This window comes from Pan troglodytes, chromosome 12, assembly GCF_028858775.2.
Source record: "Pan troglodytes isolate AG18354 chromosome 12, NHGRI_mPanTro3-v2.0_pri, whole genome shotgun sequence".
In the NCBI taxonomy this organism is placed as follows: domain Eukaryota; kingdom Metazoa; phylum Chordata; class Mammalia; order Primates; family Hominidae; genus Pan; species Pan troglodytes.
The window spans coordinates 12,762,091-12,777,962 of NC_072410.2; the positions used below are offsets into that span (position 1 = coordinate 12,762,091).

General features: G+C 40.2%; 1 protein-coding gene across 11 annotated transcripts in view; it reads left to right on the forward strand.

The window, feature by feature from the left end:
* Window positions 1-15,872, forward strand: part of NPHP1 (nephrocystin 1) — an 81,280-nt gene that overhangs the window by 47,587 nt on the left and 17,821 nt on the right. For all 11 annotated transcript variants that reach the window (XM_003309183.4, XM_003949878.6, XM_009443083.5 and 8 more), the window contains 5 exons: window positions 7,350-7,424; window positions 9,576-9,686; window positions 10,767-10,849; window positions 13,034-13,110; window positions 13,962-14,061. In XM_003309183.4, coding sequence (XP_003309231.2) covers window positions 7,350-7,424; window positions 9,576-9,686; window positions 10,767-10,849; window positions 13,034-13,110; window positions 13,962-14,061 — 446 coding nt within the window. The remainder of the gene's footprint in view (window positions 1-7,349; window positions 7,425-9,575; window positions 9,687-10,766; window positions 10,850-13,033; window positions 13,111-13,961; window positions 14,062-15,872) is intronic.

Genomic DNA, 15,872 nt, shown 5'->3' on the forward strand with positions numbered 1-15,872 from the left:
GATGGATGGTGGCAACATTCAGTGAGATGGGGAACACTGGAAGAGGACCACGTTTGGAGGAGTTGACATGGGCTTGGTTTTGCACATGCTGAGTATACTGCTAACCCCCAGCATGAAGAAAATGCCTTTATTTCATCTGAACTTGGGGTAAAGAAATGAACTTATGTTATGACGGTAATCCTCCCTCACTTCCATAATACATTCTGCACAAAATCACTGCCACAAATGAGCCAGTAGGTGTCCTCAGTGACCAAGAGCTGAATTGGTTTCTGTTTCATACATCTGGTTTGATACTTTTTCCTGTACCTCTCTGTGTTCTCATATATAAGAACATAAAAAGGAATGGAATTTTATTTTCAATAATATATCAAAATAATGAAATTTACTTTATGAAAGAAATTTATGTGAGATTTCCAAATTGAGAGTTATGGAACATATTTAATAGCTGCACAGATACTCGTGCTATTTATGTAAGAGTGCTTCTTTAATAAATCTAAACCTAGTTATGAATAAAAAGCATTGGGCTGGGCGCAGTGGCTCACGCCTGTAATCCCCGCACTTTGGGAGGCCGAGGCGGGCAGAGCACATGGTCAAGAGATCTAGACCATCCTGGCCAACATGATGAAACCGCGTCTCTACTAAAAATACAAAAATTAGCTGGACGTGGTGGCGTGTGCCTGTAGTCCCAGCTACTTGGGAGGCTGAGGCAGGAGAATCACTTGAACCCAGGAGGCAGAGGTTGCAGTGAGCCAAGATTGCGCCACTGCACTCCAGCCTGGCGACAGAGCGAAACTCTGTCTCAAAAAAAAAAAAAACCAAAAACCAAAACACATACACACACACAAAACCAAAGGCATTGTTGCCAAAACTAACTAATGAGACACAACTTCCAGTAATGTTTGAGTCAGCTCCTCTTGGACCACCCCACCCAGAGAGGGTAATTGTAAACTCTGGGCAAAGTAAAAAGCAACTACCTGAAGGCACTGCAGAGCATTCAGAAGCAGGCAGACACTGGAGAGGAGCCTCAAGCCTTTAGTCCACTGATTTATTTTTTTTCTCTTTGTTTTCTCTCTTTTTTGTTTGTCTCTTTTCTTTTTCCTATCTTCCTGTATTAGTTTGTTCTCACGCTGCTGATAAAGACATACCCAAGAAAGGGCAATTTACAAAAGAAAGGTTTATTGGACTTACAGTTCCGCCTGGCTGAGGAGGCCTCACAATCATGGCAGAAGGTGAAAGGCACATCTCACATGGTGGCAGGCAAGAGAACAGAGATTGTGCAGGGAAAACTCCCATTTTTAAAACCATCAGATCTCATGAGAATCATTCACCATCATGAGAACAGTGCAAGAAAGACCTGCCCCCATGGTGGCATGTGCCTGTAATCCCAGCTACTCAGGAGGCTGAGGCAGGAGAATTGCTTGAACCGGGACCTGGGAGGTGGAGGTTGCAGTGAGCCGAGATCATGTCACTACACTCCAGCCTGGACTACAGACTGAGACTCTTGTCTCAAAAAACAAAAAAAAGAAAGACCTGCCCCCATAATTCAATCACTTCCTACTGGTTTCCTCCCACGACATGTGAGAATTGAGGGAGTTACAAGTCAAGATGAGATCTGGGTGGGGACACAGCCAAACCATATCATTCCTCCCCTAGTCCCTCCCAAATCTCATGTCCTCACATTTCCAAACCTATCATGCCTTCTCAACAGTCCCCCAAAGTCTTAACTCATTTCAGCATTAACTCAAAGTTCACAGTCCCAACATCTCATCTAAGATAAGGCAAGTCTCTTCTGCCTATGAGCCTGTAAAATCAAAAGAAAGCTAGTTATTTTCCAGATACAATGGAGGTACAGGCATTGGGTAAATGCAGCCATTCCAAATGGGGTAAACTGGCCCAAACAAAGAGGCTACAGGCCCCATGCAAGTCCAAAATCCAGCTGGACAGTCAAATTTTAAAGCTCCAAAATGATCTCCTTTGACTCCATGTCTCACATCCAGGTCACGCTGATGTAAGAGGTGGGTTCACATGGTCTTGGGCAGCTCAGCCCCTGTTGTTTTGCAGGGTATAACCCCACTCCTGGCTGCTTTCATGGGCTGGCGCTGAGTGTCTGCAGCTTTTCCAGCAGCACGGTGCAAGCTGTTGGTGGAGCTACTGTTCTGGGTTCTGGAAGATGGTGGCCCTCTTCTCACAGCTCCACTAGGTGGTGCCCCAGGAGGGACTCTGTGTGAGGGAGCTCCAACCCCACATTTCCCTTTCGCACTTCCCTAGCAGAGATTCTCCATGAGAGCCCCGCCCCTGCAGCAAACTTAGGCCTGGACATTCAGACATATCATACATCCTCTTGAAATCTAGGCAGAGGTTCCCAAACCTCAATTCTTGACTTCTGGGCACCTGCAGGCTCAATACCACATGGAAGCTGCCAAGAGTTTGGGCTTGCACCCTCTGAAGCCACAGCCTGAGCTTATCTTGGCCCCTTTTAGTCACAGCTGGAGTGGCTGGGACACAGGGCACCAAGTCCCTAGACTACACACAGCATGGGGACCCTCGGCCTGGCCCATGAAACCATTTTTTCCTCCTAGGCCTCCTGGCCTGTGACGGGAGGGGCTGCTGTGAAGACCTCTGACATCCTCTGGAGACATTTTTCACATTGTCTTGGGGAGTAACATTTGGCTTCTTGTTACCTATGCGAATTTCTGCAGCTGGCTTGAATTTCTCCTCAGAAAATGTGATTTTCTTTTCTATCGCATTGTCAGGTTGCAAACTTTCCAAACCTTTATGCTCCACTTCCCTTATGAAACAATGCCTTTAACAGCACCCAAGTCATGTCTTGAGTGCTTTGCTACTTAGAAATTTCTTCCAACAGATACCCTAAATCATCTCTCTGAAGTTCAGAGTTCCACAAATCTCTAGGGCAGGGGCAAAATGCCACCAGTTTCTTCACTAAAACATAACAAGAGTCACCTTTTCTCCAGTGCCCAACAAGTTCCTCATCTCCATCAGAGACTACCTCAGCCCAGACCTTATTGTTCATATCACTATCAGCATTTTTGTCAAAAAGCCATTCAGCAAGTTTCTAGGGGATTCCAAACTTTCCCACATTTTCCTATCTTCTTCTGAGCCCTCCAAACTGTTCCAACCTCTGCCTGTTACCCAGTTCCAAAGTTGCTTCCATATTTTTGGATATCTTTTCAGCAACACCCTACTCCTGGTCCCAATTTACTGTATTAGTTCATTCTCATGCTGCTGATAAAGACATACCTGAGACTGGGCAATTTACAAAAGAAAGAGGTTTACTGGACTTACAGTTCCACGTGTCTGAGGAGGCCTCACAATCATGGCAGAAGGTGAATGGCACCTCTCAAATGGTGGCAGACAAGAGAAGAGTGCTTGTGCAGGGAAAACTCCCATTTTTAAAATCATCAGATCTCATGAGACTCATTCACTATCACGAGAACAGCACAGGAAAGACCCATCCCCATAATTCAATCACCACCCACTGGATTCTCCCATGACATGTGAGAATTGTGGGAGTTACAATTCAAGATGAGATTTGGGTGGGGATACAGTGAAACCTATCACTTCCTGTGTGTCACTTGAGCATTTTTTTTTTTTTTTTGAGATGGAGTTTTGCTTTTGTCACCCAGGCTGGAGTGCAATGGCGCAATCTCAGTTCACTGCAACCTCTGCCTCCTGTGTTTAAGCACTTCTCCTGCCTCACCCTCTCTAGTAGCTGAGATTACAGGTGCTCACTACCACACCCAGCTAATTTTTTTGTATTTTTAGTAGAGATGGGGTTTCACCATGTTGGCCAGGCTAGTCTTGAACTACTGACCTCAGGTGATCCACCTGCCTTGGCCTCCCAAAGTGCTGAGATTACAGTTGTGAGCTACCGCACCCGCCCCACTTGAACATTTTTTAGAACTCCATTCTGAGTTATCTGTAGTGTTGATGAGTGTATCTTTTTGGCTAGTTTCCTTAGTGGTTGCTTCTAGGTATTAAGTTTATACATGCATAGCTTACCACAGTCTACTAGTGTTAACATTCCAGTTGGAGTGATGTATAAAACCTTACCTTCCTTTAGTTCTTTACTTTCCCTAGCTTGTAATATAGTTGTCTTAAATATTTCCTCTACATACATTAAGAATCTTATCACACAGCACCAAACATAATTTGGAAAACCTGAAAGAAGATCCATAGTATTTACCTATATTTTTACTATTTCCATTGTTGATTCTTTCTTCCTGATGCTCTAAGAGTCTTCTTTTTATCATGTCCTATTTAGAGAATCTCCTTTAACCATTCTTTTAGGGTAGGTCTGCTGGTGACAGATTTTTAGACTTTATCTGAGATTGTCCCTGTTTCCTCTTCATTCCAAAAGGATATTTTAATTAGATAGAGAATTCTGAGTTGACAGTTATTTTTGTTTGACACTTGAAAACTATTGTGTCATTTCCTTCTGTTCTCCGTGGCTTCTAATGAGAAATTCATCGTCATTCAAATTGTTTTTTTCCTGTTGGCTAACCTAAATGCTGTTTCTTACTGTTTTCAAGGTATTTTCGTTGTGTTTCAGTTTTCAGAAGTTTACGGTGTATCTGGCATGAATTTCTTTGGTTTACCCTGCTTGGGGTTTGCTCAGCTTCTTCAATCTATAGGTTTATGTCTTTTGCCAAATTTGGGGATTTTTTTCAGCCATTATTTTCTCAAATACCTTTGCAACTCCAATTATTTCTTCCAGTGCCGTTTCCCTCTATCTAGTAGTGTTGTGGTTTTTATTAACAGTACATCACCCTCCTCTCCCAACCCCAGTTCAGAACCAGATCTTGACGTAGAGTTTAGAGTTCTTGATCTAAGATGATGTCAGATATGTCACTGATCCATTAAAAGGCCCACTTGTTCACATGGTTCTGCTTCTGGTGTCATGGCTATGTCTTTGTCCTCCTACTTGCTTAGGCTCACTACTTTTTATGAGAAGCAGGGGCAACCTTTTTTTTTTTTTTTTTTTTTTAACCCTACTGGCTTCCAGCAACAATAAAGCAATATCTATTTCTCTATCATGGGGTGATATATAGCATACAAATCCAGCCCCTTGCTACCCCATGCTCCTTCTGGACTCAGAGCCCAGGAAACCTCTAGTTTTTGTCTCACTTTACTCTTCTATCTTCTATTTGTGGTCCATTGACATATTTATCTTACTTTTGGGTATTACTCTGTCTTTTTAACTATCACTGCTTCATTGCTTCATATATGGAGCAGAATGGTTGTGTTGAAGCATAAACTGGTTGAGAAGTTCTTGTACATTCTTAAAAAAAAAAAATAGAGCCAAGGTTTCACTATACTGCCCAAGCTGGTCCCGAACTCCTGAGCTCAAGCAATCTCCCTGCCGTAGCCTCCCAAGTAGTTAGACTACAGGCACGAGCCACTGCACCCAGCCCCTCTTGCGTTTTTAATGCAGTTTGCTGAACGAAATCTCTGTAAATTATTTTGACTCTTCAGTTCTTCATTCTTTGGGTCTGGTTTTGCACAGAAAGCAGTGTGAGTCTAAGCCAGTCATTCACCCTCTGTGGCTGCAGTTTTCTGAAATGCATAGTGAGATGGTTGGACTAAGTCCTTTTTAGTTCTTAGAGTCAATATGTCAGGAAAGATATAAAATTATCAAACAGAAGAAGTTACTCTTGATTCCAAACTTCAAAATTAGGATTCTCCAAATTGAAAAGATAAAAGCAGAGGTAGTATAGGATTTCAATTTTGATTATAGCAAAGGACTTCTTGGCCATTAGAAGTAGAAAACATTTCTTGAAAAACGAAGAAGAACCTTAGAATAACATGCAGTCTTACAGTAATCACAAGGTGGTAATTATAAGGAGTTTGTATTCCAAGAGTCCAGGTGGTAAATATACATAATTTCAGGAAAAGTTTAAACATGTATGTATTAGTAATCGAAGGAAGTGGGATTTTGTTAATGTGGAAAACAATCCAGCTGCCCATAAAATACTCCTATATTCCTACTACTAGGGATGTGGAATACAGTGAGTGGAATTTGACCTAATATAACACATTTGGGATTATTTTAAATTATTATTTTAAAGCTTTGTTTTGGAAGTGTTATAATAAAATATTTTCATCTAAAATAAAAATTAACTATTATCCATTCCTTTGGAAGATGTCAATTTTGGCCATAACATTTTAGAATTTGAATTCTTCATTCCATAAATCCCTTTGTATTTCATTGTTTTATGTAAGTTTTATGATGAACTTCTTGCATAGAGCATTTTATAAGAGATTGAATTTCAAGAAAAATATAATTTATGGGCCTAGAGATCTTGAGGAAAAATATAACTGTATCTGAACTATTAGGACTGTCTGTCTTAGTGACAGAGTAATGAACTGCATGTGAAATGCTTGTATGGGTCACATCTTTTTTTTTTTTTTTTTTTTTTCTTGAGACTGAATCTTACTCCATGGCTCAGGCTGGAGTGCAGTGGTGTGGTATCAGCTCACTGCAACCTCTATCTCCCAGGTTCCAGCGATTCTCCTGCCTCAGCCTCCTGAGTAGCTGGAATTACAGGCACACACCACCACACCCAGCTGATTTTTGTGTTTTTAGTACAGACAGAGTTTCATCATGTTGGCCAGGCTGGTCTCAAACTCCCAAATTCATGTAATCCACCTGCCTCAACCTCCCAAAGTGCTGGGATTACAGTCGTGAGCCACTGTGCTCAACTGGGTCACATCTTTTCTTTTAAAAGACCATTTTTTTGCTGGGTGCGATGGCTCACACCTGTAATCCCAGCACTTTGGGAGGCCGAGGCAGGCAGATCACCTCAGGTCAGGAGTTCGAGACCAGCCTGGCCAACATGGTGAAACCCCGTCTCTACTAAAAATACAAAAATTAGCTGGGCGTGGTGACAGGGACCTGTAATCTCAGCTACTTGGGAGGCTGAGGCAGGAGAATCACTTGTACCTGGGAGGCGGAGGTTGCAGTGAGCCTAGATCATGCCACTGCATTCCAGCCTGGGCGACAGAGCGAGACTCCTTCTCTAAACCAATAAATAAATAAAAGGCCATTTTCACCTAAAATTTCAATTACTTTTCTGGCAAACCTATCTCAGATATTAAGGAATTCACTTAATATAATTTATTACTAGCATAGGACTCCAACTCTGAATTCATTTATGTCATACCTGATATAAAAAGAAAAACATTACAGAATTGCATAAAGTAAAAAGTGAAAGTTCTCCCCTTGCCATCTTCCTCACTTAGTGTAGCCACTGTTAACTCTTTGGGACATGGAAATGGTGACGTTTCAAAGAGCTTTTTACATGATTTCAAAAGGGAAAATCTCATTTCAGGTTCTGAGCAACATTCATACAGTCAGAGCCACATGGCAGCCTAAAAAGCCCAAAACATGGACCTTTTCTCCCCAGGTAAGTAATCTGCTGAATGAGTGGAGTGAGTGAATTTCAAAGTAGAACATATTCATATTTCTATAAATAGCACAGAGTATGTGGGAACAGATATAAATCTTTAGATTCTTTGGTGTTCTTTGAGGACATTGATAAAAATTACTCATGTTTCTGACTCACCAATGTTAGTAATTCCTATGAATCATCCCATTCAATCAGTTTCAGGGTTCATTTTTAGAAAATTCTCATTTGATGAAAAATGAAAACATAAAGATAACATTTAGGAAGTGGGGTGTTTTTCAAAGATGAAATCTTCCAACTGTGCTAATAAAAGCTGTGCTTTCTTCAGATAAAGTCAGGGATGACGCCTAAGGGACTGCTACATTACACCCACATACTGTCAAGACTGGAATGGCATTAGGTGGGTTTAAACCACTGAGTCAGCATTGCATAGACGTAGGGAGGACAGAGATGTCTTCGTGTTGTTTTTATAGTATCAATTGTCTATATTTTATTTTACATTACTTTCGTCTACCGCCAAGGTCTCATTAATTTAGTATTTACTTCCTTCCCACAGCTAACTCCCTTGTATAACTGCATCCTGAAAACCCTTAGTTACCTTTCCTCTTATTGCATCAAAAGATCTTAAGGCAAGATGGAGGTTCAGTGAGAGGGCTCAGGGTGTGGATGAGGCCAGCCACCTTAACTGTGTGCTGTGCCTGTCCAGACTTGTCGAGAGCACACCTCCTAAAAGTCCATCTTGATCTTCTTAGCACCCCTCCCCTGGTGAGAAGCATGGCCTCTCTTTTGGCACAGTACTTCACAATTCTGTTATTGCGTCTCTGTGTATGTGAAGAGTTTAGGGTAGAATTTTTTAATGTTTTTCCTGGGGTAGAAGGAAGAACTGTTGGGAGTATGTGTTATTCTGTTGAATGAAATTAAACATCAGTTATGTGCAAGCATTTTTTCCTAGGCATGTGGAAACTTTTTCATGCCAGTGAAGTTCCTATTCCAGCAAAATTAGTAGGGGAAAATACATACATGAAGAATAACAATATCGTCTACTTATGGAACCCTAACTGTGTGCTAGGCCCTGTGCCAGACTCTTATGTACATTACCTTATTTAATCAGAGTAGCCATGTGGGGCAAGTACTGTTGGTAACTACCACTCAGGCAGATTGTAATGGCTTTGGAGCTCCAAGTGCTTTGGAAGCACACAGGAGGGTAAAGTTAATTCTAGTCCTTTGGCTCAGGGAAAGTTTTCTAGAAGAGAAACTAGATCTTGAAGGTTGGATAGATTTTACAGTCAAGAAGGGAGGGATACAGTTGTCGAGGGAGAGTGAATTGAATGAAAGAGAAGAGAAATGAAAATTCACAAGGCACACATTAGGAAAGTTGAGCAAATATGTGTATTCAGTCTTTAATTTTTGTTCTGTTTATGAAGAACAGTGGTTAATATAAATATCTTATAATGTCTATAAACTATTATTTGTAACACCTCTGGAGACCTAGGCACAGTACTATTAGCCTCTACTCTAAGCAAAAAATAAGCAAAGGTAAAGGTATTTTCCCTTTAAAAGTGAAGTTAAATTTTTAAAATTTGTAATCATTGGCATTGATGAATTCAGTCCGTCTGCTTTTTGTTTTTCTTAAAAGGCTTTTATTATAATGCAAAGGCGTAAACTATTTACTAACAAATAGGGCTGAAACCCTGTGTTAGGCCGTTCTTGCATTGCTATAAAGAAATGCATGAGGCTGGTTAATTTATAAAGAAAAGAGGTTTAATTGGCCCCTGGTTCTGCAGACTGTACAGGAAGCATGGCACAGGCATCTGCTCAGCTTCTAGGGAGGCCTCAGGAAGCTTCCAATCATGGCAGAAGGTGAAGGGAGAGCAGGCATCTCACGTGACAGTGCAGGAGCAAGAAGGAGGAAGGAGGTGCCACACACTTTTAAAAAAACTGATCTCCTGAGAACGAACTCACTGTGGTGAGGACAGTACCAAACCATGAGGGATCTGCCCTCATGACCCAAACACCTCCCACCAGGCCTCACCTTCAACACTGGGATTACAATTCAACATGAAATTTGGTGGAGACATTTATTCAAACCATATCAAAACCCCTTCCCATTTTTTATTTTTATCAATAACTTTAATTTCTTTATCATTTCAGGTTACTCGCATCTTGCCATGTTTGCTTGATGGTGATTGCTTTATCAGGTCTAATTCTGCATCTCCAGATCTTGGAATATTATTTGAACTTGGAATTTCTTATATTCGCAATGTATGTCCGTTGAAAGATAAGGCTTTCTAATGTATCAGTTAAAAGGGAAGGTTAAAAAATGTGTCTATTGACAAGGAAATCCTTGAAGTCTTTATGTGTAATTGAATTTTAATCCCTTGAGGAATGAGAATGCCAGTGATTCTAATTTTATGTGTGCTGATTTGTTTTCGTAGCATTTAAAATAATAGTACTTATTCACATTTATAGCTTGAGTGAACTCCAGTGCTTTTAAAGAATAAAAATTCAAAAAGGATGGGACTTTGCAGAAAGTGATAAAAGATGCTCACTGGCATCCCAGCGCCATGGTTCACCTCTGTCTTCCAGGGGCAGAGTATACTTAGCCTTGTAACTGAGGTTTCTAATTAAGGGACTTAGCAGAGTAGTGACTTTTATAAAGTGAGTTTAACTTATGTCATATAAACTACTGAACCAGTGGGTGGGGCTCTGTGCTAGTAATTAAATGTTTCCACATACTAATAATAGCTTGATAGGTATAGTATATATAGTTGACCTCATGGTAACCCAGAGAGCATTACAGAGATGTTACATTAATGGTATTACACTGTCCATTCATTTGTTTAAGGCAAATTCATCCATATGTATTGTGGAGGGGGTAGGACTGGGGAAAGGAGCAGGCCCCCCAAAGGAAGCCTTAGGGGCCTCTAGCAACTGACAGTGGGGGTAAAATTCCAAGCAGAAAAGCCCTTGAATGATTAATATCTGCATTCTATCTCTCAGTGAAACAAAAGTTCATCATCCCATGTAGTACTGATATGATTTGAGATCACTCCACAGAATGCTTATATCAGTCAAGAGACAATGGCAGCAGTTGCCACATCATTGGTTTAAGGGATTTTCGAGAGCAATTTTGACAAAATATGATTATCACTTGATATACTACCTTTAATATCTGACCCGCAGGCAAAATGAGATTCTACTGTGTTTCATTTTATTTTCTTGTGAAGAACTTTTTAGTTCTAAAGGTGAATACTAATTTTGTTCCTTTAAAAGGACTTGGTATGTGCTTATAAATTTGACTAGTTCAGACCTTAAGTTTCATATACTTGTCTTATTTCCTAGTCAACTGGTGAAAGAGGAGAGTTAAGCTGTGGCTGGGTGTTTCTTAAACTTTTCGATGCCAGTGGAGTTCCTATTCCAGCAAAGTAAGTTGGCTATATATTCCTAACGAATGAATACTTCTGTAAAAATTCATTTTTTAGACTCTTGATACCTCAGGTTTGTTCTATGAGAATGCCAATAACTTTTGGGGAGAGGGCTTTTTATGTTGACTTTAGTGTTGTTTAGGCAGTGTATGAAAACAGCATGCACAGTCTCATCCTAAGGAGGAAGAAATGACTCCTAGAGAAGAGGTGTTTTAAAAGATGTTTGCACTAGCCGTCTGCTGAGAATATTCTTTCAGTAATTTCCTATGGTATTAACACATTTCACCATGCTGAAAACAGAGCCTAGTTGTCTTCAAAGAGTGGGAAAGTTAAGTCCAGAGTCCAGAGGTCCTCTGTGAGTCTCTACCCTTCCTCTGTAGGTGGGACATTGAAATCACAGTGGCAACCACGGTAAATGATTTAAACTTTAAGATGAAAAGGCAGACTGGAAGCAAATACTGCAATATGTACAGAAGAGTTAGAAGACCATTATCCCTAATATAAAAGGAACTCTCAAAAATTAATAAGAAAAAGATCATCTAAATTTTAAAATGGAGGAAAAGAAAGATCTAAATCTAGGATATAAACAAGAAATTCAAGAAGGGACACAAATGGGCAGGCAGTAGGATGGTGATTAAGATCCCAAATTTGGATTATAAAATTTTGGGCTCCAGTCCCAGCTCTACCCATGTAACTGTAGGTGGATTTCTTAACATCTCCAAGTCTGAATTTCACCTATCTTTAATCTGGAAGATTGTAATAATTCCTACTCCAAAGGCTTGTTGTGAGGATTAATTTAGATAATGCGCCTTATGTAGCCTCCTGCCACATTGGCAGAGGTAGAAGTCCTGACTCTACAAGTCCTTTGACATCATCCTAGAGGGTGCATTACCTGGGGTGCCAGGTTTCTTGTGATTGTTATTTGCTTTTTTGTTTTTGTCTTTTAATATGCTCAGGGTTTTTAGTTGTGCTTAGTGGAAGAAATAAGGAATTGTATATCTATTCCATCTTTCTGAAAGTGAAGTCACAGCTATTTTTTTAAATGAGGTAGAGCTCTGTGTATTAATATAGACACATTTTCAGTGTATTAGTATATGGAAAAAGTTGCAGAATATTTTGAATACTGTGACTCCACTTTTGTTCATTAAAAACTATTTGTGGGCCAGGTGAGGTGGCTCACAATGCCTGTAATCTCAGCACTTTGGGAGGCCTTGGCGGGAGGATCACCTGAGCCTAGGAGTTATAGACCAGCCTGGGCAACATGGTGAGACCCTGTCTCTACAAAAATAAAAAAATTAGCCAAGCATGGTGGCACACGCCTGTAATCCCAGCTACTCAGGAGGCTGAGCTGGGAGGATTGCTTGAGGCTGAGAGGTCGAGACTGCAGTGAGCAGTTTTCATGCCACTGCGCTCTAGCCTGGGTGACAGAGCGAGATTCTGTCTCCAAAAAGCAAAAACAAAACAAAGCAAAACTGTTCCCAGAAGTTGCCTCTGAGGAGCAGAATTGAGGAGGTGGTGCATTACAATTAAAGGGCTCTTTTACCTTCTTCTTTCTACACTTAGTATGTGACTTCAAAAGAAAAGCATGTAGAGTGTTAGTTTTGAAGCATGTGTTAGTTTTGAAATTCACCGTGTTTATACATTTGTTTGCATTTGCATAGAAAAGATAGGGCAGGAGATTAACCAAACCAGAGAAGGCGGCATGGGGAGGGATTTTTCACTTTTTACTTATCATTCCTCTGCCATTCAAACTTTTTATAATAATCTACACGTTACTTTTATATTTTAAAAATAATATAAGTTCATAGTGGCCTCATTTCAAATAATGATTTAACACATTTGAAAAATACATTAAAAAACAATCACTTGTCATTAATGTAAGTCATTAAGGTCTGAACACGTTAATGACTTGAATTAATTTTTCTCATTTTCAAGGAAAAATGTATTTTCTACAGTGTATAGTTAGGAAAGATAATTTTCTGCAGCTTATAATTAGGAAAGAAAGACTGTTTATTTGCCCAGATAGTACCTCATGGAGGGATCAACAATTATTCTTTTCATTTACCAACGAGGCATAAATGAAATGTCTGAGTATATTAGTGCTAAAAAATACTTAACTACTGACTCCAGTGTTTTCTACATGCCCACAGCTTATATCTGTCATTGTATGTTATTCTTTTATAGAACTTATGAGCTTTTCTTGAATGGTGGTACTCCTTATGAAAAAGGTATTGAAGTGGACCCTTCAATATCCAGAAGAGGTATGGCTCTCATGTGTTGTCTTCCTTTCCTTAAAGATTAAACAAATAGAAGCATCTGAGAGGTAGCTACATTCTAATAAGCATAGTGCTTTTTACTTGAATTCACACTTTTAAAAATATGTCATTTGATATAAAAATTTTAATCATTTTTAAGTACTTATTTTCTTGGTAACACATATGAGACTCTTAAGAAATCATGAAGAATGAAATCATGAAGAATGAGAACTAATGCATTAGTTCCTTTTCATTGACCACTGAACTGATACTTGTGACTAATACAGAGACTGCCTATTGCTGGGTCAAAGGATGCAGACATTTGAAACAGTAATATGCATGCCAAATTGCCCTCTAGAAATATTGAGCATCTTTTACTATGTTCATTAACCAGGCACTGTGCTAGATAATGGGAGAATGAAGAGCAAGACAGATAGGTCATTGCCTCATGGGGCTCAGAGCCTGACAGATTTGGAATTCCATTTCCACTCCTCAGCCACCCCTCTATTTTTTTGGTGATTCAAGACATGCCACCTCTGCTGACCCCACAACGCCAGTCCTGCCTTCTTGGAACAGAAAGGAGTTTGGGGTCTGGGATGCAGTTGGTTCTACCTGGAGTCAGACATGCTGTTTTCCTTTGTAATCTGGCAGCAATAATGCTGTAACTCATCTGATTTAGCAAACAATCCTGTGCCCTTAGGGAGGTCTCTCAGCTCATTTAGGGTATATGGATGACTCTTGCCTTTCATTCAATTCAGCACTACTGGGTGGTATATTTTCATGAAATACTTGTTTTATTATACTCACTGTCTCAAGTACTTAAAGTTTCGTGAGTTACTTTTGATTTTTCTTAAAAGCACACGGCAGTGTTTTCTACCAGATGATGACAATGAGAAGGCAGCCTCAACTTCTAGTGAAATTGAGATCCTTGAACAGAAGATCAAGAAATGTACTAAGGTTGGTACCTGCTTTTACCTGTCCAGTGAATTTGGGATCATTCAGCACTTGGAGACCATCTCTGCTTTTGGCTTTTCCTCATATTTAGTCATCTTTTGTTATAATATTTTTGTCCTCTTTAATTCTTCCCCCAAAGGTCAGTAGGGAAATGGGTAACAAAGCTGAAATTAGCTTACTCTTCTATTTACTAGTTAGCTCTTCTAACCAAATCTGTTATTTGAGCTAAGTAGTAAATAGAAGACTTGACTAAATGGGGCTTACCAATGCATGATTCTACCCTCAGGGAACTTTTTTAAATGTCAAGTTTATTGAGATATAATTTACATGCAGTAAAATTTACTCTTTTTAGTTTATAATTCTTTGTGTTTTGACAAATGTATACTGTCATGTAATTACCACTACAATCAAGATAGAGAACTTTCCCTCACTCTAAAAAGTTATCTCATGCCCCTTTGTAGTCAGCTCTGTAGCCCCAGCCTCAGGCAGTCACACCTATTTTCTTTCTCAGCAGTTTTGCTTTGTCCAAAATGTCATACAAATGGAATCATAACACTCGGGAGCCTTTTGAGTCTGGCTTCTTTCACTTAGCCTAGTGCATTTGAGACTTACCCATGCCATTGCATGTGCCAGTAATTTGTTCCTTTTTGTTCTAAATAGTACAGACTGTCCCTGACTTACTCAAGATTTTTCAACTTTACCATGGTGCAAAAGCAAAACCTGTTCAGTAGACACTATACTTCAGTACAGATTCAATGAATTACATGAGATATTTATACTTTATTACAAAATAGGCTTTGTATTAGATGATTTTGCCCAACTGTAGGTTAATGTGTTATGAGCATGTTTAAGGTAGGCCTGTCTAAGCTCTGATGTTCAGTAGACTAGTTGTAGGCTGGGCATGGTGGCTCACACCTATAATTGCAGCTCTTAGGGAGGTGGAGGTGGTAGAATCGCTTGAGGCCAGGAGTTCAAGACCAGCCTGGGCAACATGGCAAGACCCCATCTCTACCAAAAAAAAAATTAGCTGGGCATGGTGATGCACACCTGTAGTCCCAGCTACTTGGGAGGCTTAGGTGGGAGGATTGCTTGAGGATTGCTTGAGCCCAAGAGGTTGAGGCTGCAGTGAGCTGTGATGGTGCCACTGCACCCCAGCCTGGGCAGCAGAGTGAGACCCTGATTAAAAAAAAAAAAAGTCTAAGTGTATTAAATGCATTTTCAACTTATGATATTATCTTCAACTTATGACATTTTCAATTTATGATGGGTTTCTGGGGCTACAACCCACCATAAGTTGAGGAGCATCTGAATTCCCTTTGATAGATATACTACAATGTGTTTATTCATTCACAAACTGATGGGCATTTGGGTTCTTTCTAGGTTTGGGCAATTATAAATAAAGCTGCTTTAAACATTTGTGTACAAATTTTCTGCATGTGGATATATGTCTTCATCTCTCATGGGTATAAATACCTAGGAGTGAGATTACTGGGACATATGGAGTTTAACTTTATAAGAAACTACCAAACTGTTTTCATTTTTCTTTTTCTTTTTTTTTTTTTTTGAGACAGAGTCTGGCTCTGTCCCCCAGGCTGGAGTGCAGTGGCACCATCTCGGCTCACTGCAAGCTCCGCCTCCCGGGTTCACGCCATTTTCCTGCCTCAGCCTCCCGAGTAGCTGAGACTACAGGTGCCCGCCACCACGCCCTGCTAATTTTTTTGTATTTTTAGTAGAGACAGGGTTTCACCATGTTGGCCAGGATGGTCTCGAACTCCTGACCTCGTGATCCACCCACCTCGGCCTCCCAAAGTGCT